This window comes from Colius striatus, chromosome 20 (assembly GCF_028858725.1).
Source record: "Colius striatus isolate bColStr4 chromosome 20, bColStr4.1.hap1, whole genome shotgun sequence".
Lineage (NCBI taxonomy): Eukaryota > Metazoa > Chordata > Aves > Coliiformes > Coliidae > Colius > Colius striatus.
In genome coordinates, this window is record NC_084778.1 from 5345404 (window position 1) to 5371201 (window position 25798).

Consider the following 25798-nt stretch of genomic DNA (forward strand, 5'->3'; position numbering starts at 1 on the left):
GTAATCAGAGGAAAAGAATAAAAGACAAATCATATTGCACTTTTGGCTGTGTCTTTCAGGGCACTCTCCCATTGTGGCCTGTCACCCCTATAAATTTGGCTGTGTCAGAGTCAGCTTCATAGTACTCACTCTGCCTGGCCATATCAGTTGCTAAATCATTCATCAAGTAAGCGTTTAACTTCTTAATTCTGTTTTTTTTCCTCTGGATTTAGAAGTTTCCTAAAGGTGTATTCAGTTAAGATCAAGTTAATGGCAACTCAATTTAACTTTGCTGTAACAAAATAATTTTGAGTGGGTTTTTCCATCCTTATCTAAATAAAGGTGAAAAAAAGACAAGCAGGGAAAGAACAGTGAGACTGTATTTGAGTTAGCTCTATAATTCATTTATGAGTAAGTTGTAGCATTTGGAGGGGTTTTGTTTTCTAGAGATTTTTAGCAGGAAGAGTATACCTAGCTGTGAGCTGTTGTTTTGTGCTGACATGTAAGTTAATACTGAAACAGTAAGGAATCTTGTTTCTTTATTCAACATGCACCAAACAATTAGATTTAAATGCATTTATTCTCTCGGACTTTTACGCATACTACAAATTGCAAATATAGTATAAAATTGATTCTCCCCTGTAAGAAAATCTGGTTCCTGTTATGACAAAAATATAGTATTAAAGATTTGTTTTAAAAATACCAACTTTATAAAATGCTAAATAAAAAACTAGTGGTTGGTTTATGTATTAAGCCAAAGATCTGTTAGAAGTCTACAAGAACCTAAAGGGGAAACATCTTGCTCTTGTGGCTTATCTCCAGGTACAGTGAGAAATAGTTGCTGTTACAGGTGCATGAATAAGAAGCTGATTTCTCTTTTCCATTGGGCAAGAATTAAAGGATCTTTAATGCCATGTGACAAGCAGTTCTAATTCCCACTGTAGTCCAGAGCTTAAAATTTGATGATAGTAAAATTTGTAGGTTGACCTTTTCATTTGAATGTTAGAAGGATAAATGCAATTTAGTACAGTCTGCAACTCTGCTTAGTGTAAGATGTTGAATGCAACATCTTGCATGTTGCATGTTCTGATGCAAGAAGTAATGCAGCATTTTTCAAGGATTTGATTGTTTCCTAAAAGAATCACAAGAGAAGCAATGCTGGCTTTTCTGCATTCATTCTGAAAACTTACTTTTTTATACTTAAGAAGGTCAAGTTAACATTTTCTGCACTGTTTTAAACACTGGAACATTTCACAGAAGTTTGATGTCTAGAATCTGAAAATTCATTCCTTGTGCCACTTACAGTTTGAATGGCACTAAACTGAAAAACCTCAGTTTGAACAAACAAACTGTAAAACAAATTTTGACACGCTTCAGAAAATCTGTAGATGCATAGATGTAGCTCCATCCTTCCACTTGTTAACATGGTCTGAAATAACAGTTCTGCAGAGTGGACAAGTTTTTTCTCTATTAAACCACAAAGAGATGCATTCTTCACAAAATGTGTGCTGTAATGAAAAGAATGAGAACTTAGAGCTTCTAAGCTCCTCCATTTATAAGATGGCATATTATTTGCATAGCCTGATTTCTAAAAATAATCAGAGACATATAATCACTAATCTAACTTTTCTGTTGTTTTGTTTACTAATTATTGTTCTGCAAACTTAAGAATGTTTTAAATTATCTGTATTACCTGGCAGAGAAGCAGAATGGGCTTCTGAAATTCAGCTTGGCAGATAGAACAAATATCATCTGATTCAGAACACTGTCTCTTGCTAGCTGTCACCCCATAGTGCTGTAAAACAAAGTATTTTCCGCAGATATTAGTTCCTAGGGGGAAGGGGAAAGCCAAAATGAAACACAAAAATACCAGAACAGAATGGAATTGAGAATAAGGGCTGCTATGTCAGGAAAACTATTCAATCCTTTATCCAATGAAATGTTGGTAAGGTTTTTAACAGTTGCCTTGCAGCCTAAAGCTTATAGGCTCCCACTTTACCATGCTGTCAAGTTAGTATCTTCCCCTGATCACAGTTACTGGGAAAATATGTATCAGTTTTATTTTAACAGTGACTTCTGAGCAAAACACTGTGTTAAATTCTGATTTGATCAAGATAGCACTTAAACAATAAGAAATGCCTTATTATTCTTTTAGTTTAATGACACTGTGCTCCAAAATGTCCAATACGTTTTACTGCATGAGTAGCAGTCTCTAAGCAATACCTCTTGCTACAGAGAAAGATTACCTACAAACTTAAAATCCCAAGTTACTTGTATGTCAATTATTTCAGCGTAATTAGTGAGAACTGAAGTTTGCATCCACCCAATATTTACTCCAGTTGAAAGCTAGGAAGCTGGACAAAAAGGGTATGTTATTTCACATAGATTTATCTGAAGAGACATGCAGAATACAATTAGGGGTGTTGAAGTATTTTCATGTAACTTGGGTTTACTGTTATAAGAGTATTCAGTACTCACTGGTCGTGTACAAAAGATCCGTAAGACCTGCCTGAAGTTTCTCAATTGTCCAAATAAGCTCAAAATCTGAAATGGGAAAGAAGTTATGCTTTAGTGTTTTTCTCTCTCAACTAAAAAGCTTCCAAGCTTTTGTGCATATTCCCAAACTATAGAGGTCTTGCTGCTAGTTGGTAGGAACATAAGCAGATCTATAGTTCAGAGTGACCTTATTGTAGTTGCTTAATATCTAACCAAACTAAGAATTCTGCCTGAAGGGGTTTTTTTTCCCCAGTAGGTGTCTGTTTTTTAAAAGAGAAATAGTGCTGAAGTTCTGAAACAAAGCCCCTGGGTGCAAATACATCAATGTTATTATTGTACATGCAAGAGCCTTAAGACTTGCAATTAAGATGCCATACATTTGGGGCAGATTAGATCTTTGGTGAAGTAGATAGCCAGGATGAACACTTGTGTTTAACTTGTTTAGCATTACACAGGATAACAGAGATAAAATCTAGTTTTCTGGAAAATGCTGGTTCTTTTAGCCATGATTTTTACCTTTGTTTTTGCAAGCTCTATTTGATAAATGTGACCACTGTCTGACATGAGGGGATCTATAGTAACAGTGTTCTTTTCTATGCAACCCCAATCCATTCCCAGAACAGGTGGAGGAAAACTACTTAGTGCCTGAGCCAGTTTTCCTGTCAGTCTTGGAAGGCTGTATCAGTAAAACTGAAGCATCAACTTGCAAGTCAGGTCAAACACAGAAACTTTGAGAAATGTGTTCTGTGTCTCTAATTCTCCAGTGATAATTACTGCAAAATAGGTTGAGAGGAATATAAAGCTTACTTACTTTTAGGATGAGGTAGAGAAGGCCCAGCAATATCCCAAGGGTCCGTCCTAGTACACTCTCCAGCTCCCCATAGCCAATAAGATAACGGAACCAAACTGGGATGGGGACAAACATACGGTAATACTGGCAGAGTTCTTCTAACAGCATGTACCAGTAGCCCTAAGCAAGACATGCAAAGGAATTGCTCAAGATAAAAACACAAAGGATTTTTAAAATACAGAGACAAGATGTATTATAATTCTTTGGAGTAGCTTCCTGGTAATATCTTGAATATTACTTCTTGTAATAAATATGAAGCATGAAAAAGAATGATAGACCACCTGATGAGTCTCGCCACATCTGTACAAATAACATCAATCTGTACTGCAGAAAACCAAATCAGTAGGCTAAAATAGGGTGGCTTTGTCAGATGCCTACCTACTTAACAGTGCTATCATACTTAATTTCATAAGCATTAAAAAAAAGGATGAAAAAGGAAAATAAGACAAATTTGTTCGCATAGATCAGCTTGTCATTAGCAGAGCTGTGTCCTGCATTAAGAGTTAAAAAAATGAGAGTAAGACCCATTGTTTCATTAACAATCATAAAATACAGACTGTTTTCCTGTAAGCATTATTTCATGCTGTGTAAGAAGCCTTTTCTTTTGATAATTAACTCCTGTATAGGATAGGGTGATAAGAAAATTGAGGGCCAGAAAAGAAGCATAGGGGAGCTGGACTGAAGAGAGTTCAGCAACACCCTAAAAATCACTGAGTAACAATTACACAAGTTAGCACAAGTGTCCTGCACAGAGCACCCTGTGTGTGTGTGTGTGCATGTATAATCACAGATATCTAGCTTAGCTCTTACTTGATTTCCTTAAATTTATCTTTAAAACTATATTTATAACAGGGAAGAAGTACTCCTTCTATCATGTACACTGGGTAGTGCCACAATTTGCCACTGTTGACCAGATTCCTTCTTTAATTTAGCCACAGTTTAGGTCACAGTTGGTGTAATGGAATTTTCAGTAATTATTTTTGGATGTTCTGTCACTAGTAGAGAAAAAAAAAAAAAAAGACAGATCTTGATTATAAACTGGTATTTAGAGAAAAAATTGTTCTGGTACATTTTCACCAAAAGGTCCTGTTCAGATGCTGCCCCATTTGAACTGTACTTGGGAGTGTTTTGTCTGGTTTTTGGGTTTGTTGTTTTTTTTTTTTTGACACTGTACTAGTATTTACTACTTTGACAAAAAAAGTAATTGGTTTTGCCTGTCTCACCTCAGGAAGCAGATAAAAATAAATACCCCACCAGTCCCTATAGGCTTCTGTGAAAATTTTTAAGCTTCACTGGCTCGAGGAATTAAGCTGTGAAACAAATTCATTGACCTGACACAAATATTGGTTATTAACAAAAATAAATATATCAGAATTCTTTTTTGAATAGACAGGAAAAAGCAGCTGTTTGCCTGTGCAGATCTTAAAATCTTCCCATGGCAGTTAGTTGTGCACATAAAAAATCTGCTGTGCCTCAGCTGCTCCATGCTATCTCCCTGCATACTTCCATTGCAGAAATAAAAGGTTTCTTCATCCCCCCCACTTAGAGACAGAAATAAACCCATTTATCCAAAGACATAATACAAGTAATTGTTTCAGATCAGACTGTAAACCTTCCTTAGCACCAAGCAGGGAAGAACATGAAATCCACAGGGTTTACTTGCCCACAGTATAGTGGTGGATTATGCACAGACCTTTAATTAAAAAGACTTTTCTCTGGGTGGAATTTAATAATTGGCTAATTTTACCATAAAAGAATCTCCATGTGTAAGCAAAAATAGAATTTGTTTCCTTACCTTGGATTTAAAGGACATCATAAAAGAAGGCACCAAGAGAATAAAGCACTTGAAGCCCATGAAGAGGAATTTCAGAATAAAGTCCGTGACTCCCACAATCCAAAGTACCTCCCAGAAGTTCATCAAATCCACAGTAGGGTTTAAGAAGATTAAGCTACAAAAAGAAGTATCAGAAGTTACTGGAGCACCCTGTTTGGAGGAAAGCATTATGAGAGATTATTGTGACAGGCTTAATGAAATCAGGAAACTTGTTTTACACAAAGGAAAAATATTTTCTAAGAAAATTAAAGAGAAACCAATGCCACAATTAAGGAAAAACAGAAGCAGCCCAGATAAAACACTCCCAATTAGTATTTGAGTATTTTTTATGTGAGTAGAACTTTTCCTCTGCTTACCTGTAATACAGTGACTGAGAATGAAAGGTGTAATACAAGAGGAGAGATGATCCAGTTAGGTATACTAGTAACCAAGCACATTGCAACTTGGAGCACCGTTCCTGTAAGGTAATTTTTAAAGACATATTATAGCCCTTATCTCTATATCAGTGTCTTAAATATATCTCTAAAACACTAAGTCTGTTGCACCTGAACAATTTCAGTACTAGAGGATTTTATCTTAGTGATTTCAGGTCAAATGAAACAAAAAGAACTCAATGGTAAGTAAAGCAGTCATTTTAATGTTTTTAACATAATAACTGCTATGCGTATCAAGGGTTTTCTTTTTCTAAAAACACAACCAAACCCCACCTCGCAGAAGAAAGAACAATTTTTCCTTTAGGAGTGCACAGATAGCTTAAAGTTTAAACTGTCAACTGCTGTTTGATTCTACAGTTCTTCCAAAAATTGAAAAAGCTTTTATCAGTTGAGGTGATTTCAATATTCAAAGGGGGAGGGGCGGGAAGGTTTCTTTTTGAATTTTGCAAACCTTAGTTATCTGAGAAGCTCTACACTGTACAGAAGCATTAAGACTTTACTTCCTTCTTGATACCTTGACACATAATATTAATCAGTAAATAAACCAGCATTTCTATTTACATTCCTTTCAAAAATGATGGATAAAGGTCTTGGTTAACTTACAGAATTTTGTTGCATAGGGTAATACTTACTCTTAAAAAAACCTGATTTACTATGCTTTTGTTTGCATACATATAAGTTGTTAGCAGCCCAATTCCAAGGGAAATGCCTATTAGGAAAAAAGGGTCAGTTATACATAAGAAACTAAACAAAACTCCAAACTGAATTAAAAAAAAAAGCCACTTCAAATATGTCTTTGTAATTACAATTAATAGCTGAGGCTATGAAGCCAGAATAATTAAGCACATCATACATATGCCAGCAAAGGAAACAGAAGCCACTGAAATGTAGTTTAGTAAATCTCTTTTTGATGAATGAAGCAAATAAAAATAAAGCTAAAAATAAATTGAATTATATTTCAGGCATGGTTATTAGTAGATGTCTTTGGGGGAAGGGTCTGTTTCCCTCAGACCTTATTTTGTTATACTCTACCAATTATATGCTGCATGATCAATTTGACACACAGAATCAAGATATATGGCAGACTTTTGTGCAGCCACTGGAGGAGGTATCTGAGCTCTGAGAGGGAGCTGCTGCTGTGCTCCTCTGAGTCTGGAGTGGAATCATCAAGCCCCCCTGCTTCACTGTGGGCATGCCCATGAGAGCGATTCTGGGAACTCGGCCTCGAGTGCCGGGAACTCGCAGTGTCTCTGGCTTCTCCCACAGCAGAGTTCAGCTGGACGCGAACGTCTCCGCCGTGATGGCACGAGCTCTCGCCCGAGAGCCTTGCTGCGTGGGTGCTCTGAGAAGATGGAGAGTCACCACCACTCCCTTGGATGTTGAGGAGGTGACTGCAGTTTGGTTGCATGGTGGGGTTTTTTTTCTGGTTCAGATTCTTGCTGTTTTGTCTCCTAGAGTGGAATATTAGAAATCACAGCTGAAGGAAGAAATAACTAGTCCTGGGAGACAAAACCCCCAACAAATAAGAATACAACAAATTGTACTGAGTGTGAGTGTGAAGTAAAGATTCTGTTAGAGCTACTTCCTGTGTGCCATATTAAATGACTGCCTTTCACCTGCAGATTTTCTGAAAACCTGTCCCAGGCTGCCTTAGTAAAATATAGAGTTGCTTTGGTGCAAATCAGAACAGCAAAAGCCGCTGCACAGGAGACCTGCACTAGCTGGTACAGAAGGGCTCTCGAACTGCTGCCCAACTTCACAAAAATAGCAACAAGAGTAGGCCAAAGAAGGAGCAAACAGTGATGGGAAGGAAGCAAAAAGTACATTTACATGCATCCATAAAATGGTAAGTGTTCAGAGACAAGTCGTATCAAAAGCCAGTGCACACTCAAAATTCAGGGCCGTGGTGAGATTAACAAGATTATCCTGGCTGGGTACGTGAGCAGAACCAGGTTAGTCCATTTTGTAAGAGGCATTTAAAGGAGCCTGTTCCATATGGTCCAGGCGAAAAACGAAAAGTAGCCAATGAGCAGTCATCTAATTGTGAGACCACCCAAATGAAGTTTTATTTCTGTCTGCTGACATCTTTCTGTTGTCTTCCAGGGCAGTTTTTCAGTTGTGTTTCAGTCTTTATGAGAGAGTGTTAAATCTGCTTGTCTAGATTAGTGTAACACCAAGAGTAATGATTTTGGAGAATGCTTAGAAGATGGATTTGGCACAATACTTGTCTCTGTCAAATATTACTGAAACCTTGCCAATTTTATCATCCTTTTTCAATAATTTAAACTCTCCCAGATTCCTCTTTGATTTTTTTTTTCCCCCAAAGCTTAGTGTATAAACACAGCTAGTTTCACTGGGGATACAAAAAGGTTAAAGCAAAATTGGTTTTACACTGCAACTCGTTCTTAATATATATTTGCACAAAACTAGAATTCTTTGGCCTTTAAAACGGAGAGTAGAAGAGCAAGTTGCATCATCTTAAACAATATCTCAATAGGGGAATTTACTACCATTTAGAAATGCTGCTGGTACTACTACTGTATTTTTGTTGGCCAAAGATTACATCATACTTAAATCCAGCCACAATTCATGTTCTGTAATTTTACACACATGAATAAAGAAACCAGAGACAGTGTTGACTTGCACAAGCAGTGTTACTGGGTGCCTGCAGCATCAGGCCACGAATGCTGCTTTTAAAAGTGGGGGCGGGGGGATAAGGAAAAAAATTAATCTCATTAGCTCTCTTTATTTGGTAGTTTAGGGCCTTCTGCAAAAACTGACAGTTGGGTGTTTTAAAAGGGAGCGATCCCACTGTTGAAGCGATGCGGCACCCTTGGCTCTCTGCCCAACAAACTTCCAAGTTCATTAAACGAGATTTCAAAGCGTAAGTATCCCGCGCGCTGCGACGGCCCCCGGAACCTCTTTCCCCCCCAAAATTTGATAAAATAAGGCCTTTGGGGCGGGTTCTTCTCGTCGAATATTCCCCCTCTCTTCCTGCACTTGCGGAGCCGCTCCCGCCGGGCCGCCGCGGCCTCGCCCGCGCCCCTCACAGGCCGCGCCGCCGCCGTAACTCGCCGCCAGCCCCTCGGCGGCGGCGGCAGGACACCCACTGGCCTCCACAGTCCCGGGGCAGGGAAGGGGTGACCCAGGGGGCGCGTTCTCGCTTCCTGGCCCCCGCTCAGGGGGAGCGGCCGCCGCCAGCCCCTTCTCCCGCCCTCCCCTACACGAGCGCGGCGAGGCGCGCAGCCGCGGCCCGGCGGCGGTACCTCATCAGGCGGCCGGCGCCTCCCGCCCGGCGCCGCGGCCCAGGCCGCCCGCCGCCTCCATCGCCGCAGCCCAGGCCGAGTGGGTGGGAAAGGGCGCGGCGGGGGAGGAAGAGGAGGAGCCGGGAGGGGAGGAGGAAGGCCCCAAGCTGGGAGTTGCTTTGGCAACAAGCTGCAGCGGTTCGCTAGGCTTTCGCCCCGTCTGGGGATGGGGGCGTGTGAGGCGGTGAGGAGGGCTCGCCTCAGCCTGGGCGCCGGGCGCTGGCTGTGTTCTGGGCCCACCGAACTAGAGGAGGCGGAAACGGTTCCTGTTGGTTTTTTATTTAAAGCCTCAATTAATTTAATCTGGCAAGACAATAATAACAACGGAAATTAAGAAATATCTATATAAATATACAGATATGCTGCGGTGTCATCACTTCTCAGTGGCGATTAGTGCTCACCACAGGGAAGTCCTGCTGTCTGGAAATTGGCTTTGCCTCCTAGGAAACCTGAGGAAAATGCTGTCCTAGTTAATGCTGCTGTAGCTCTTAGGAGAAGCTTGGCATTAAATAGATTCATGGTTTTCTTTCAAAATATGCTCTTGTGTAAATCAGTTCCCATCCAGAAATGGCATCTGCTTTCCTTGGCTTGGGCATTTTTCTAAAAGAAAATAGGTATGCAGCTCACACAGAAACCAGTGCCTAATAGCTGAGCAGTTTTGAAAATGAGTCCTGTGTTGAGTTAAAGCAGAAATACAGTTCTCATTGAAAATTTTAAATAAAGAAATGCTTTGGGGTCAGTAACCCTGGGTGAGGTAAAGGACTGGCACTTAAGCATCAACTCTCATGAGGTGGAAAACAAAGCATTTAGAAGAGGGGAGTAGCTTGGCATTTAGTAACACGTATCACCTAACCATTAACTTTCTCTTTTATACTTGAGGAAGAAGATGAAAATACTGGACACACTTCTGTTTCTGTTGGAGGTAGGTTTTAAGGAGGCATCTGCAGAATTTGCTCAGTTTGTGTGATGTTTTTGGAATCTGTATCTAGAATTTCTTGACTGAAAATTTCACTCGGACTGTGGCAGATGTATTGGAAGAAACCTGGGCTAATGGATCCACTTAACTATTAAACCCATGAGTCCTCTGTTTCAGGAGGCCCTCTGAACTCAGAAATCTTTCTAATTTGTATAGTCCTCCTGCATCATTATCTCAATAGTGTTCAATAGCAGCACCAATTGCAGAATTCAGACACTTGTCTGGAAGAACTCTAAGAATTCTGGGGCTGTATCCTCACCCTTCCAAGGATAACAGAAAACCGATGTGTTTGACTTATGCTGTGCCAGATTGTTCACTGTCTTACTCTTTGCTCAGTTAGTCATTCACAGAGTGTTTAGATCATGAAGGACAATGTGAAAAATCTTAATTTGAGTCTCGAATCAGAAAAAGCAATTATAAATCTTTTATTTTTAAGTAGTATTTTACATTCATAAATTATGCATGCCTTCTGTACAGTGCTTGGGAGTGGATAAATATAAAAGCCTCATTCAGCTGTTTCTTTTTTGTAATTATAAAATGCATTAAAGTACAAATGTAGTTTTAAATCAAAGTTCTTCTCAGACTGTTTCTCATGCACTGGAAACTGGAATTTATGGCAGCTTATTAATCAATAATGTCTGCTCCTGCAGGTCACTTGCTGATTTATCTTCAGTTCACAGCTCATTAGAAGGTATGTAACTCTTCAGTGATGTTGTTATTTAACAGGTATGTTTTCCTGGTGCTATTAATGACCTCTGGATTTAATAACTCCTGACACAGTAAAGATTTCAGCATTAGCATAAAATGGAAAGTCTGTTCCCATGAGTATTGCACACATGTAATATCTAGTAATAAATTTACCAATCTGTATTTTGGACTCTCCTCCTTGGATGGCTACAAATTTAATACCAACAATTGTATTGGTGTCCAGCCATATTTTTGGATATATATACACACTCAGATTAGAAATATCACAAGCATTCTCATCCTCCTGGGTATAGGTGATACCTCCTTAATTGATGCTATCAGCAGATTTCCTCAGCATATTCCTGCTTTTCCTGTGGTTGTTAAATACATGAGACAATACTGGAACAAACACTGGTCCTTGTGGAACTCTGCCAGTGATGTCCAGGCAGCACAACACTTACCTTTCCAACAGTTACTCCCTACTAAAAGTTGCTGAGAGCTAGATCTGTACCTAGAAATACTAGAAGAAAATATTTTGTATCCTAGTCCTAATTCTGAAGGAGCTCTGCAGAAGTCTTCCTGTGTAGAGCAGATTAAGGGATTGCAATCTTCATCTCTTTTTCCTCCTAGTAAACTGTAATATGACTTTTTCATCAGAAGATGTGGAAAGAACTAGTCCTCTAAAATTAGATAGTGTACAGCTTTGGTGAAATTTAAAGCAACTGATCTGAGATACATGCAAAGGAATTGTAGTTAATGATATGATAAAAAAAATGTTTTCTTGCAAGAGTCTGTAAAACAGCAGAATGTCCTGAATATTCAAAGGCTTTTATTGGTTGTCTTCATTATACACAAAATGTTGCTTGAGTGTGGAAGAGTTTTGCAAAATTAAGACGGTTTAGTTTAAATTGTTGGAAAGATGTGAAAGTCTTGCCAAGAGGCTTAGATGACCTTTAAAATTTGAATGCTTCCTGAGCTTTGAATGCTTAATCTTTTTAAAACTAGCTCCTGCAATTACACAACCTTTGCTGTAGTGTGACGTCACCTTTTTCCCCAAGGTTTCCTGAAACCTTATTAGCTCTCTATGTACGCCAGTGTGCTCATTTCTGTTAAGTCATTCTAAGCTGAGTAGTTCCACTGGAATGATGTCATAGAATTGTGTTGAAACTGGTGAATTAGATCCTAGAGTCTTGGGGTTTGTGTATAGATGGAGCCTTGAATGAAAATGAGATAGTTGAGCCGCAAAGAGCAGTTGTAATTTTTGGTCTCTGCACAGGAGGGTGCTCAGCCTCTGTCTTTATCCACAAGAAGGAGCGGGCAATTCCCATGGTCATTAGGATGAAGTGGAGAAGCTGTTTTCTGAACTGGTCTTTTCTTGTAGTAATGTTGAAGGATTTGTTAAATACACTTACTCAAAAATAGTAAAAAAATTCAAAGAATTTTAGATGATGCATGTGTTAATTGCTGTTGTAAGACCATTACAAAGGTATTTAGGTCACAAGATGTACTGTAATGATCATCCACTGTATAATACCTTGGTATCCTTCAATGGGTGTGCTTAAAGGTAACAGGATATTCAGTAGAATCTTTTAAGTTTCTCACAACTGTTTTTTGTTTGTTTTTTTTTTTTTCTGATCCAATGTGTTGATCTGAATGAGTGAATCTTTGTGTGCATGAGTCTATTGAATAATGACTTCTCGTGGATGTAAAAACCTACCTTGAGTGCATTTACTACAAAGGGATAGATAGTTTTGCTAATTTATATTCCATCTGTAATACCTGCTTCTAGTTATAGCCTTAATTATTCTTTATTTTCCCTGGGAAACAGTTATATATTCTAACATAACTCATAAAATGGAAATGTCCAAAAGTTATATAAGTTTACTAATGTAGGTTAGTTTGTCTTTTATAGTAGGAAGGGGTGGAGGAGGCTTCAGTGGTACATGGTCAGTTGGAGCAAACACTGATTTACTGAAGCTGGTTCTTTTTGTACCTCAGGCTGAGATGTTGCTGCCTAACTGGGTAGCAGCCTTTAACTCACAAAAGAAAAAAAAAGAAGTCTGCTTTTTGTAATTCTTTGTAGTCATTCTTTGTAATTATTAAGATTATCTGCTATAAAACGTTTTATCTGACTTAGCATAACCTGAACAAATGGTGAGGTGCAGAGTCTTCTGGCATTAATTACCACTACGTGTGTAAGAAAAATTTTGGCTTATGAGTGACTGAAAATTTACTGTGTTTACTTTTTTAGAGCTCAGTTAATCAGAGGTCTTGGATGTTGTCATCTGGTCAGATTTTAGTAAGCGAGTTAACACATTCTGTCTGAAAGCAATTTGTTAAACATTTGTCTTGTACAAGATGAAAATATTCTGTCCCTCTATCATTTTAGTTGCTAAGAAAAAAAGCATAGAAGTTGTTTCTAAAAAGCATTACCACTGTAGACAGATTTTAAGATATTTCCTCTCAGAACATTCAGAATAACTACAAACACAGAAATATAGTGGGCAGAATCTTGTTTGTCGTGTGAACGGGGTTTGTCCTATTAACGTCAGCACGTAAATATTTGATTCACTCAGTCAATATTTACCTCACTGGTCAATAAAACTTGTTTTGCATTCACAAAGTTAATATTTATTTACTGTTTTTAGTTTTATGACAGTATGTAAAGTTCTCCATTTCTATTGATATGGAAGTCTTTTCTACTTTTCTAACAAAAAAGATTTGGTATTAACGGATGTGTGTTAGTTTATTAGGAAGCCTTATCCACAAGTAAGACCATGTTCAGCATGTAATGAGATTATCCAGATTATGCCTGTAACATTTTACAAGTATGAGAAGGATTTAAAATAATGAGTGGGGGGGGGAAAATAGGTTATATTACACAATTTAAAGATAATGATGTAAAACTGTAAAAGTTGTGCCAATCAAGTACTCTGGGAAAGGAAAATGTGCCATTTTTGGTTAAATGATGATTTAGTTGTTTTCTGTTTTGTTTTATTCATTTTTTTTAATGTTCCTTGGATAAGATAAAATAATTAGACTGAAGAAGGTCCTCAGAAACAAGTAGATTTTTGGCTTATAGAAATGTTATTGGGAGTTGACTTTGGATAAATAACCAGCATATCTTAAGGAAATGATGGTCATCTAGATCCAGTGTATAATTTCTTGCATATCCCAGTTTCCCATGAAAGAGCCACAGAACCCTACTGTGGGTTCTGATTTTTGTGATCTATTTTTTCAGGGGTTTAGAATTTTTTATATAGTGTTGGCGTTTTGGAAATTTGTACTTTGTGATCAAATATATTGAAAGAATTAAAAGGAACAGGGTAAAAAAAATCCCCACTTTAAAGTAATCTTTTGTAGTTTGCCTCATGCTATTGTTTTCATCTTTGCTTCTCTTCATATTTTTAATTTATCTTGAGAAGTGTTTTTGAAGATTCTCATCTGATAGTAGGCGAGTATTGCCTGCATCCTTCCTTTGGAAATCCTGTACTGTGTTCAGATGCTCAGCTGCAGTCCTTGCTCAGATCCTGTTTAGAGGTCTAGTAAAAATGAGCACTGGATCCTTTTGGAATCTCAAGAACCCACTGTTTTGCTCCTTGTCATAAATATTCTCCAGTATTTTGGTGAAATTGCAGTCATTTCTGTACCAGTTCTTATTGATCATCACTAAATGGAAGTTTTTTCTGTGCTTCCTTCATTTGCCTCCTTGCCCATGACATCTTTCTCAGGTCTCTTATTAAAGAGAGTGCAAAATCCTGCTTTGTTAACACATTGGTATTCTATTCATGTTTAGATTAATACATGTTAATATTTTATCTTACTAATATACAGTACAAGCAATATGTTGCTGTTAAAATTGACTAATAGCCTAAACAGAATTGATTTGGTTTAACTAAAACTCAAAGCTATTTATTGCAAGTGTATTACAAATCAGTAGAGATGACTGCTGTAATACAAAATGTAACACTAAAAGATTTTTCCCAACCCTGGGAAGTCAACGTATTCTGCTAGTTTTGATTTATAATAATAAGAGGCTCAAGCATTAATAACTGTAAAAAATGGCATTAGGATAAACTTTCCAGCTCCCTGGGGACTAGATACCCCTCTTCTATGTGTTGGTGGGGAAACCTACTGCTAGATTAGAGTAAAAGCAGGCATAGCCTGCTGAATAGGATTTTCATGGGCCAGAGCTGCTTGCAATTGTCTGGCATAGCATATTTGAGGAGGCTGCCTGAAAAACAGATGCTGAGTGAAGGTGCTAAACCTGGTCTTTAAAATGAATAAACAAACAAAGAAATAAAAAGCCTGACAGACTTTTAATTAAAGTAATCTGTTCAGAAAAGGAACATTTATTAGTGAAGATACTGGATGTGGATTTTGAAATGTAAGTAGGGAGGGGGTGTAATTATTTTTGTACAACTTCATTGTATTCATTCACTTCAAATTTATTTCTCTAACACAAGTTTCTAGCCACATCTAACTACTTTCTGTTACAAAGCAATCACTGTAGAATCTCTGTGACCACTAGAGTTTGTAGAAGTGGCAGAAACAATGTCCATCATGATTTTTAAGGGAGTGTATGAATCTAGAGGCAAGGCTATATAACTTTTCCCGAATTCTGTCAGAATCATAAGTAAAATTGAACATGCAAAGAACAAGTAAACCATTTGGAGATACATTGGCAGCAGTTTTCCCAAGAGTTTCTCTGCTGTAATTTTTAGGACACAGTCCTGTGAATGTATGTGATTAGCATACATAAGTGAGTAGTCTCCTTTGAATCAAGGGGCTCCTTGTTTATGAAGTTATTTGCATGAGTTTGTACAATCAAGGCCCTCGGTACCTCAACATTACATAAAAATATTTGTTTTGCCATTAGGAAATCCTTCTGCTTATGCCCACATGAAGCCTGATGTTTTCTGATTTAATTAATAGTAATAGTTTAGCTGGATAAGACATAATGATATTTGTATAGTTTATGGAATTATGACTGTTCTTTACAGAATTTGTTAGGATATATTATTTTTATCATGCTTCCTCTTGTTGAAATCAGTGATAGAGTTTCTGTTGACTTCAACAGCAACATGCATGTGTTTCCAGATGTTCTTGAGGCTGGTACCATAGTACGCTGTAGTAGCAACGTAGCTCATGAAAACTGAAATATTACTAACTGTATTATGCAAAATGCAGAATTACTTGTTGCTAATATGGATATCCTGTACCCCTAGTTACCACAAAATCCAGTGTAGACCTCAACAGCTTAGTGAAGAGACAGCACATTTCTGAAGTAGTATGTATGAAAACAGCCCTGTTTAAACAATAGTTCTTCACATTTCTCCATACTTAACCATGTAAGTGTTTCAGTTGTAAAAATTGGGATGCAGATGTTAATTCAGAAGGCAAAGGTTTCTGGAATAAAGTCAGAGGGCTTCTCCTCCTAATTTGAAAATTATTTTTGTTTGGAAAACAAGCAGAAACTTGGGCAGTTCAGTTCAGAGTCAGCACAGTACTCAACACTTGTGTGATTTAGAAGGAAATGCACAGATGACCTTTAGATCCTTACAGTTCACTAGTCTGGAGAAGAAATATATGTGCATTTCTTATGTATATCATAGTTTGCTGTGTGCTTATTTTTCAGTGGCTTAGTTATAAGTGGATATGTGATAGTACGACTTATTCAACTTTCAACCTGCTAAAGGCTTTGTCTGCAGCATATGGTTAAGAGATAGTGCCATATACTTGGTGTCTGGCCAAAGGAGATAACACTGTTGTTTGTTAAGCAAGACACATTTGTTATCTTGCTGTAATGTACACTTTTCTTGCAGTGGCATGCTTAAAACCAGTTCTGAGTAGGCAGAGAAAATTCAGTATGTTTCCACGTAGGTCATGATACAAAACTAATGTCTTTTTGCAAGGATTTCCAATTATATCCTTTAAAGTGGTGATTTTATTATTTATACAGTTGAAGATGAGGGTGAAGCTATTTAATTCGTTTTATCTTATGGTCTAAGTCTTCAGTTGAACTAAAATCTCTGAACTGAATCACAGCATACTCTAATCCCTCAAACTATCATGTAAAACATCTGTTTATGATAATGATTATCTTAATTTTAGAGTGAATTCTAGCAGTCTCAGTACTTTTCTTCATTAATAGAAGGAATTAATGGAGGACTACTTACAAGAGTACTTACCACTTAACTAAGAACTGCTTATTAAGTAGGATGCTGGTGGAGGAACACTGGAATTCAAATTAGGCTCATATGTAACTTCTTTCAGTGATTCTGTCATTCTGTAAGCTTGCATGGTTAGAAGTCTGCCATTGCCATCCCTATTTTCAGTAGAAAGTTACTGCTTTGTCCATCAGTTTCAGACAGGTCTCAGAATGCTCATAGATCAAAAATCTAACAAAAAGTTTGCTCTACCATTCAGGCTCCATTAAGTTAACAGACTTTTTACTGATGTGGCAGCTGAAGCACTGAATTATAAGTTAAAAATTGTAGGACTTGATTGTCTGAAGTTAGGTGAGAAATCCATCTAAATCAAAAGCATTTTTGAGTGATATAGAAAGCTGTAGTAACAGGGAGGCCTGAGTGGTTTTGGTGAAAAACAAGCTTCCACATATGTGTAAATAAGGATCTGAATGTGTAACTTTAGGCATTCCAATTTGAAAAGTTTGGTCTCCCACTCTGTAATTTCTGCTTTTGATGCTGTTCATCGCACCACACTGCTTGGGAGGGCGGCGTGTGTTGGTTTTGAAATCATTACAGTTAGAATTTTCACAGTAGCTTCCTAGAGAAGACAAATGGAGATGTCAACTGTGTGAGCAGGGATTGAGGACAAGGAGCAATGTGGTTGAATATATACAGACCAATGAAAGATTCTCTTCAGCTTAGTGAAAAGGGAAGAAGTAGAGAACAGCAGCAATGGGGACAAGGGGACAGATGCAGGTAAATTAACCTCTAATTGAAGTATGTCATAGCACTGTTAGGACTGACTGTTAGGTATGCCCCAAACTTTTGTGCTTGTATGTGGAACTGTGCATATATACTTTTCCAAAATTTGAAGTTATGCATCCCATCTTCCAGAATTTCTCTGTACAGAGGATGTTTCTTTGTGCCCCCTGTCAGAAAGGGCTTGCAGAGTGTGTTTTGCACAGTTTTCAGTGAGGCCAACATTGAGTTCCATGCTTATGGAAAAACAACCAATTTAAGGCTTGCAGAAGAGTTGGCATGTTTGTTTAAATTTCTTCAACGTGTCACAGTGATAACAGCAGCTGAACAGCATTTGTCCTGTGTGCATTAGAACATTATTTTTTCTTTTACTATATGAGAAAATATGAACTACTACAACAAAATAGTATCAGTGAATCCTGCCCAGGGTCACTCAGATGTCCATCTGCCATTTTATGCTACATTCAGAAAAAGATATGAGAGCAGATAAAGGACTTCAAAAAGATTAAGCAATGAAATTGTGGTCAACAGAAATCTCTTGTATTTTTCATTGTTGTATTCTGGTACAGTAATTGTTTTCTATCATGCATAATTGTCACAGTGCTAAAATATAATTGTGAAATGCATTCCTCTGATCTGTAATTTCAATCTTTATACAGGTCATGTAGTTGTCTACAAACAGAACTATTTGTCTGTGACTAGTTGACAGGTGCACATAATTCATGTGTGAGTAAGCTGAACTTAATTCTGTTGAACTTAAACCAAGTTAACTATTTTTCAGCCTCCAATGCTGCAGTGAAAATGTGCTTCCTCAAGTCTGGTTTGCTTGCAGACTGAGCCTGGCGCAGTAGATTTAGTACAGCTGCAATATTAACATTCATAACTCCCATGCTGCACAGTTTTCCCACATGCTACATAAAAATGCTGTACAGTTGCTCTCTCCAAGGCTTCTCTATTAGGACATTAACTTACTGTATGCCTCCACCTTGGTTAATGTTTTAATTTATATATAATAACAGTTTTACACACTCACCCAAATTACCATTTACTACAAAAGAAGATCAATAAAATCATAATTTTACCAAATATTGGCTTAACATTAATTTTCAAACTGTGAAAGTTAGTGGAAAATAAATCTGGGAGGGGATTGGTGAAATGAAAGATGCAGAATCACAGAATCAATGTGTTGCTAGAGAATAACTTGTGCTTATATATTCTTAACTAATTATTAGAAAATATAATGGAGAAAGTTTCTGCAATTATAAAGGAAGCAGCACGATGTCATATACATTGTAATAGTAGGAAGTGGGGAAAATGCTCAAGAGTCTGGGTCATTGCTTTTATTGTCTCCTGTCACAATGCTGAGTTTTGTTAATTCAGTTCCAGAAAGGCAACCTTTCTGCAGTGTTGGTGTTTTTTAAGCAAGGTGTAATGGCTTCAGAATGTACCAGTGAGTTTTTGAAGGTAGGTTTGCAAGGTACCCTTCAAAAGGTCATGGGAGGAAATGTGGATTTCTTCGAAGGCCTGAACTGATGGTTTGATCAGGGTAGAACCCTGATGATTTGGCTGTTATTGCATTTGTAGTTAAGAACAAAGTGGACCAAAGCGAATTTCAGTCTTCAGTCTTTCGTTCTGCTCATACATGATAGGACTATGTGCTTTCACAGGTGGGCAGCAATCAGCCTCTACATCATTTAATCCTTGAAGGCAATGAATAGCTTCAGTGCCTGTTTACTTTTACCAAACTTGAGAGTAGTCCATGACACTGAACAAGACTTTTGAATTCATGCTTCCAGTTGAACTGTTTGTCTGCAAGGTGTGCATTTTACAGACTGGATTTCATTCAGGAAGATTTTTGAAAATGGAAATAATTTGTTTTATGGACTAGGTGGATTTTAGAGCCATATGATAGGTAAATAATAAAGCCTCCTTTGTTTCTTTTCGTGTTAAAAGAAGTTATGTTATTTTTGCCTTCTAAGGAAATCCTTCCTAACTTTTATTTTACCAAGGGTCCTTTTTTTTGGAACTGTATCAAGTTTTCACTCCAGGTTTGGAAATCCCCTTTGTTTAGCCTCCCCTCCAGAAAAATCTCAGCTTTGATTTCTTACAGGGAGGGAAGCAGAAGACAGAGAGCAGTGCAAAATTCTTGGGTTGGCAGTGAAAGACAAGGAGCAGTGCAAAATTCTTGCTGCTGTTCTGGCACCTCCTGAGGGGTGTACAGAGTCCCACAGCCATTGGAGCCCTGGAGGAGGAAACAGTGTCAACATTTTTCATAAAGCAGGGAATATAGGTGCAAGCAAATATTTTAAATTGAACTATAATGAGATTATTGTTTATGGCCCAGCTTCTACCTTACATCCAGAATCTGTCATTTAGGTGATTGGGCCAGCAGGTGGCAAATATAATTGAATTCAAGAAAATAAATAAGGAAGTAGGCTGGGGATTGTTTGCTAAAAAGAAGACATCTAGTTTACTAATTAGGAGGATTTATAGGATGCTGTACTTAAAAATAGATGATTATTGATAGTTCGTCTTAATCATGAAGGTTACCTTATAGTTCCAGTTTCCTGCAACCAGCATTGCCACAGCAGTTGGAATTGTCATCACAACGTGTGTAGGAAGGTGAACCTTGTGTTAATCCACCTGACATGGACATCAGTGTCTCAGAAGCTGAGGGCAGGAGTTGTAGGCTGTGCTCTGAGCTCTCTTGCTGCTGGCTTTGAGAGTTGCATGTTGAGTACCCGTGTGCATTGCATTGCACTTCTTACTGCAATGTAGGCATGGGTGTAAAACAGAAAGAATTGTATCCTGTTCTGCACCAGCAATAACCAGGAACAACAGACTGGCTGCGGTAGATGCTGTTACTGTCATTTGGAAGGCTGCACAGAAACAATGTTATTAATTTAGAGAGGAGACAGCAAAAGATACACTGTATTACATCTGTCTTTGAATTAGGCAGAAAGAGGAGTTGGAATTCTTCTTTATTATAAGAGAGAGTAAAAATCATGGGACTATAGAAAACTAAGATGGAGATAGCTTTTGAAATTCTCCTGTATCTAAGTAGTGATCTAAAGGTATTTTAATGGAAATCAGAAGTAGATATTCAACTAAAATGCTTGTCAGTGGAGACTGCTGAAGTGGAAGTTAAACCAATCTCATTTTTTTTTTAAGGAAGTAGTGGTGATAACTCTGGCATTCAGGTCAATATCATCACTCATTAAAGTTGTTTTACTGTTCAAAGCTGTCTCATTTACTGGTGAGCTCATCATGCCAGCCATGTATGAATTACACATTTCCCTGTGCCCTTATTTAATTCATTTCTCTGTGCCACACTTTGAAATAATTTGAATATATCAGGAAAACAGAGTTGTTTTGTTTTAAGTAGAGAACTCAAGCAGAACTATTCCTCACAAAAAGTAACAAACATCCAGAGTGAATTACTGTGAAGGAGATTGCAGCTGAGATTGTAAATATTATTTTGAGAGACATTTCCTTCTTGAAGGGAAAGAACATCATTCCCTTTCTACATTTTCAAAATATCCCTTAATAACTAAAAACTGCGAGGTGAACTTGGCTCATGAGCTTTTTTGCTTTTTCATGTCTAACATTCATTTTGGAGATACAGCAGTTGCATCAAGCTGAGGCTGGTTTAATGTGCCTGATAAAATGAAGCTGATGCACAAGGATCTCTTCTGTCACCTAATAATTCTGTTACTTTGTCTGAAGGTTCTTTCAACCAATGGAGTAAATTACCAGGTCATTTTAAAAATGATTTGTATTAAAAAAACCTGAAAGTTTCAAAGTAAATATTTTGACATTCATTCTCACACATTGTTTTTCTATAGTCCTTCTTTATTCATTTGGTATTTCAGAGGGTTATGATAAAAGCTTTTCTTATGCCTAGCAACAAATAAAGTAATATATGAGTGTGAAAGCCATGAACTTCAGTGTTGTGGCAAATGCTCATTCGGAACTCTGGAAAAAGGGACTTCTTCAATATAGAAAACTCGCACTTTGCATTTGACAGAGCTGTGCTGAGCAGGGCCTTATAAGACCCCAGGAGACCAGATCACTGTGTATCATTACATATACCACATTTTACAAGGGCATGTAGTGAGAGGACAGGGAGTAATGGCTTCAAACTGAAAGAGAATAGATTTAGATTAGATGTAATGAAGTTCTTCCCTGTGAAGATGGTGAGGCACTTTCACAGGTTGCCCAGAGAGGTTGTGGCTGCCCTATCCCTGGAAGCATTCAAGGGTCCTACAAATTAAACCTCCTAGTGTAGCAAAACCACATTCTCTTTGTTTTTGTTTCATGTTGTGTACCCGTGAAGGGTCCTTCTGGGCTTAGTTCTAAAGGAATAATTATACTATTTAAATATTAAACATCAAAGTTCTTTTATTGTTAGACCAATATTAAAGTAGGACAAAAATGATTTACAGTTTATAGCACTGCATTCCAGAATTGCTGGCTTTGCAGCCGATGTCCTGTTTCAGCAATATTGGCACTGCCAGGAGGCTCAGAAATGTAGATTTTAATCAAAAACTTTATTTGAGATACACTTCAGTTCAATTATAAATTAATCTTTCCTTGTGAACTTCCAAGCTGTTACAAAAAGGCAAATGGTTGCAGTTTCCTTTGAAACAACTCAAAAGCCTGCTTTTCATCAGTGTATGATTTCAGTATAGTGGAATTGAAAGTCGTGTGGGTTTTTTTCTCACAGATTGTTATTTAGTCACTATATATTAGCTTTCATTGTTCTTTTGATATATTTGAGCTCGTAAACTTCTCATTGAATAGATTGAATTTACCATTATGTTGTTACTTTTTATGAATAGAATAAATCAATATCAGATACACTGGTTTCTATGGAATTGTTTATTTTAAGGGATGTTTAAGCTTTACTGAAAGAAAAAGGAAGGTCTGAGGCCCAGTTCTCCAGCTGAAATCTCACTATTTGGTGACACTTTGAGATACAACCTGCCTCAGCCAGCAAGTGCTATACACCTTCTCCAGAGATACAAGGCTAATAAAATTTTCTGTCATTCTTTGAAATGTAATATATTTTGCAGTTTTGCCAATATATAACATTTAAATATTTGCAAGTTGTTTTATTACTGTAATAGAAAGATTTCATTTCATTGTTAGGGAAACATTCCAGAGTAAGACTAGTATTTTTTTTTTCACTGAAAATATCAGCTCTGTGTTGAAAATGTCTGTCTGTTACCTCCTTGTATATAATAAAACCTTCCATAAGACATAGTCTCTCTCATTCAGAAATCACATGTTAGCAGATTAAGAAGTGCCTTCGAAAATGTATTGCCCGGTACTTAATATTTTTAGTACCCATAAAACTTGAAAACATCTATTCTTCAGAGAAGTAGCTATTAAAATACACTGAAGCAGAAAGAGCTGTCTCCTAATTCAGTCTCAGAACTTTGCTTTGCAGGGGTTGGTTGAGCAGCTGTGATTCCAAAAATGATGAACATTTTTTAGTTCTTTTAATTATGAGAAAATAGCAACTTATTTCACTTTAAGGCTGTAGGCCTTAAATAATCTGTACAGACCAGAAGACTTTGTCTATGAATTTGAAGCACAGTGTCAAGAAATATCATTGTGATTGTTTTAGTATTTAGGGATGTTTTTTCCTCATGTTAGGGATGTTTGTTTATATGTTTATTATTATTGGTCAGGTGAAGTTCCACACAGATAATTGCAAAAAAGTGTACAGTGGATATAAAAACTTGGGAATTCTTAGATCAGTGCAGTCACATAATAACAGCCCAGGCTTTGTGCTTGTTGGATTCGGTGTTGCTTCTGCAGTCTTTTCCTCACCATCTTTATTAAGTAGCTAATTACATCTGGTCAGGTTAACCTTTCTTGATGATTAGAAGTAGTACCTACCTCATCCCCCAAAAAAGCTAATAATTTTGAGTGGAACATCTTGTTCTTGTTTGAATAATTATCTTTGTTTATGTTGACACAGCATTAATGACTTGAACCAGACATCTTTTGCCCATAGTAGGCTTGCATGTGCTATATACGTACCAAGCTATAAAGGAGGATGCATTTCCCTTTATTCCTTTCTATGAGGGAAAGAGGAAGATTCATAATCTAGAATAAAAGCTGTATTTCAAAGTACACAATGAACTGTAGTTTGTATTCAAATAACTTTTAAAAGCTCTGAGATAATTTTCCTTGGTGAAAATTCTACAGCAGTAGCACTGCAATATTTTCCCAGTAGAGTATTCTTCATTCTTTTCCAATTATTACTATTATTATTTGTCTGTCTTCGGTGACCTGTTCTTTTTTTTTGAAGGCTGGTGAAAGCTTCTTGGTCATTTTCCCCATCCTCCTTGGTTTGATATCTTCTGCTGACTCTTCTACCCTAAATCATCATTTTTCTGTCCTTCCATTTCCACTTCCTTTACTCTTTTGCTCCAGAATTTGTATTTTCCCCTTTTCTCCTTAATCTTCCCTATTTTTTCCCACAGCATTTGTTATTTCTCTTTCCCATGTACTTTCCTGTTGGTTTTCTTGGTATTTTGTAGCTTGGCTCAGAAGGAGAGACTGAACAGGGATTTGGGCTCTGAGCTTTTTCTTAATAGCTTGAAACTGAGTAGAAAATACCTTAAAATCATGGGGGACAGGGTATCTCCTCACTAACCTGTGGCATGAGGATGATGCTGTTCAGCAAATTTAACTTTTCCTAAAAATTCAGGCTCTATCCTTCCAGCTGGAAACAAGACAATATAATGAGTTGTTACAAGCTGTTAAAATTTGAGACTGAGGAGGGGGAATAGGCTGAAGTTACTCTATGAATTGTTCTGTTCTTTGTGGGAGGCTGTTAAAATAAAGCAACAATATAAAAGATGAATTATATAGAATTTAATGTAAAGCCATTTGATGTCATTATGATATTTCTTCCTTGATTGTCTAGCATTTGTGTACTTTTTAAAAGTTTTACATTTTTTGGTTCTTTCTGAACATTATGAAAATTGTACTGAGAGGAGTAAATTCATCTGCATAAAATTGACTGCAAAGAGCAATTAGTCCTTCATTAATATGCAAATTTGGTCCAGTGCAAATTCATCTATATATGAGGCTTAAATATGCAAGTCAGTCTTGCTGTGCGAGAAGCCCAGATGCTTTTATTTACTTTGAAATTGAGGGATTTGGTTAATGATGTTGTTGACAGGAAAACTTGAATAAATTTGATGATCACCATCTTTCATATTAGACGAGGCCCATGGAAAAAAATTACCAAGTAAAATACCAATTTTATTTGGTAATTTCCTATTACCAATCTAGTAATAAAATGTAAGATACAAAGTAATAGAGTTAGATTTCCTAATGTAGTTATCCTGAGACTTAAACTGTTCCCCAAAGATAGAACCATTTTTCTTAAACTTTGTTTTTCCAGAGGGTAAAGACATCTACATAAGCTCAATGAATAACATTCTGCCTAGAGATTTAATATTGGAAAGTTAGCTCTGTTGCTTGTTTCATTTGGAGAGAGTATATAAGCCTGGGAATTAAAAAGCAGGAGCTTTGGAAATGGCCGTTGTCGTCATCTTCCATTAATCATCTGGATAGTCTTCTCAGGATTTAGTGTTGAGGCCTTTGCTCTGAACCTGTGGAGCCAGACTGGATACTGACTGAACCCATGGCCAGTTATATTTGGATCACCTAGGCTAATTAATAAACGTTTTCCAAATGATCTTTAAATCTTTACACAATTGGTAACACAACTTTCATACTGCTGTCACTCCATGTGAACTGGCTTAGAGAGGCAGGACTTTTTGTCACCACTAAATCTAAAATGTCATGTGTCTTTCCTTGCATCTTTCATGCCATGACTCTTTTGGCACATCAAGGTTTTCCCTGGTTTTATCCATTAATGCCACAGCAGCCATCACTCAGTCATGTGTGAATGGGGTTCCCTTTGCCTCTATTAGTCTTATTTCACGTGCAAGGAGGGAATGCCATATGCTATTCTTCTTGGTGTTTCTTCCTTTTTCTTTCTCTATAGGACTCTCAGCCCAAAATTTAGCTTTGGCTTAACAACTTAGTCTTTGACTTCAATCATGCACAGTTTTTCCTGGAATGAATTTGATCTTCTGTCTTGCCTGTGTGGAACACTGACGTTTTCAAAAAAACAGAGAAACGTAGTTTGTGTGGACTGAGTTCTGTAGCAATTTATAAAGCTCTACTTGTAACTACCCGAGGACAAGCTAATAGATTATGCCATTTGATTCCTCTGACTTCTTGGCACAGCTGCTTG

At 37.4% G+C, this 25798-nt stretch overlaps 2 protein-coding genes across 2 annotated transcripts in view; both read right to left on the minus strand.

Moving 5' to 3' along the window:
- Positions 1-540: 540 nt before the first annotated feature.
- RNFT1 (ring finger protein, transmembrane 1) lies at positions 541-8940 on the minus strand. Its single transcript, XM_062012567.1, has 9 exons — positions 8860-8940; positions 6626-7044; positions 6226-6302; positions 5516-5616; positions 5121-5274; positions 3287-3445; positions 2458-2523; positions 1673-1774; positions 541-1487 (listed from the first exon to the last, which is right to left on the minus strand). Exons 1-9 carry the CDS (start codon positions 8862-8864, stop codon positions 1353-1355), a joined length of 1218 nt encoding a protein of 405 aa, XP_061868551.1. The 5' UTR covers positions 8865-8940; the 3' UTR covers positions 541-1352.
- Positions 8864-25798, minus strand: part of LOC133627401 (collagen alpha-1(I) chain-like) — a 28544-nt gene continuing 11609 nt past the window's right edge. Inside the window, exon 4 of the mRNA XM_062012667.1 lies at positions 8864-9142. Within this exon, the coding sequence (XP_061868651.1) occupies positions 8864-9142 (279 nt within the window). The remainder of the gene's footprint in view (positions 9143-25798) is intronic.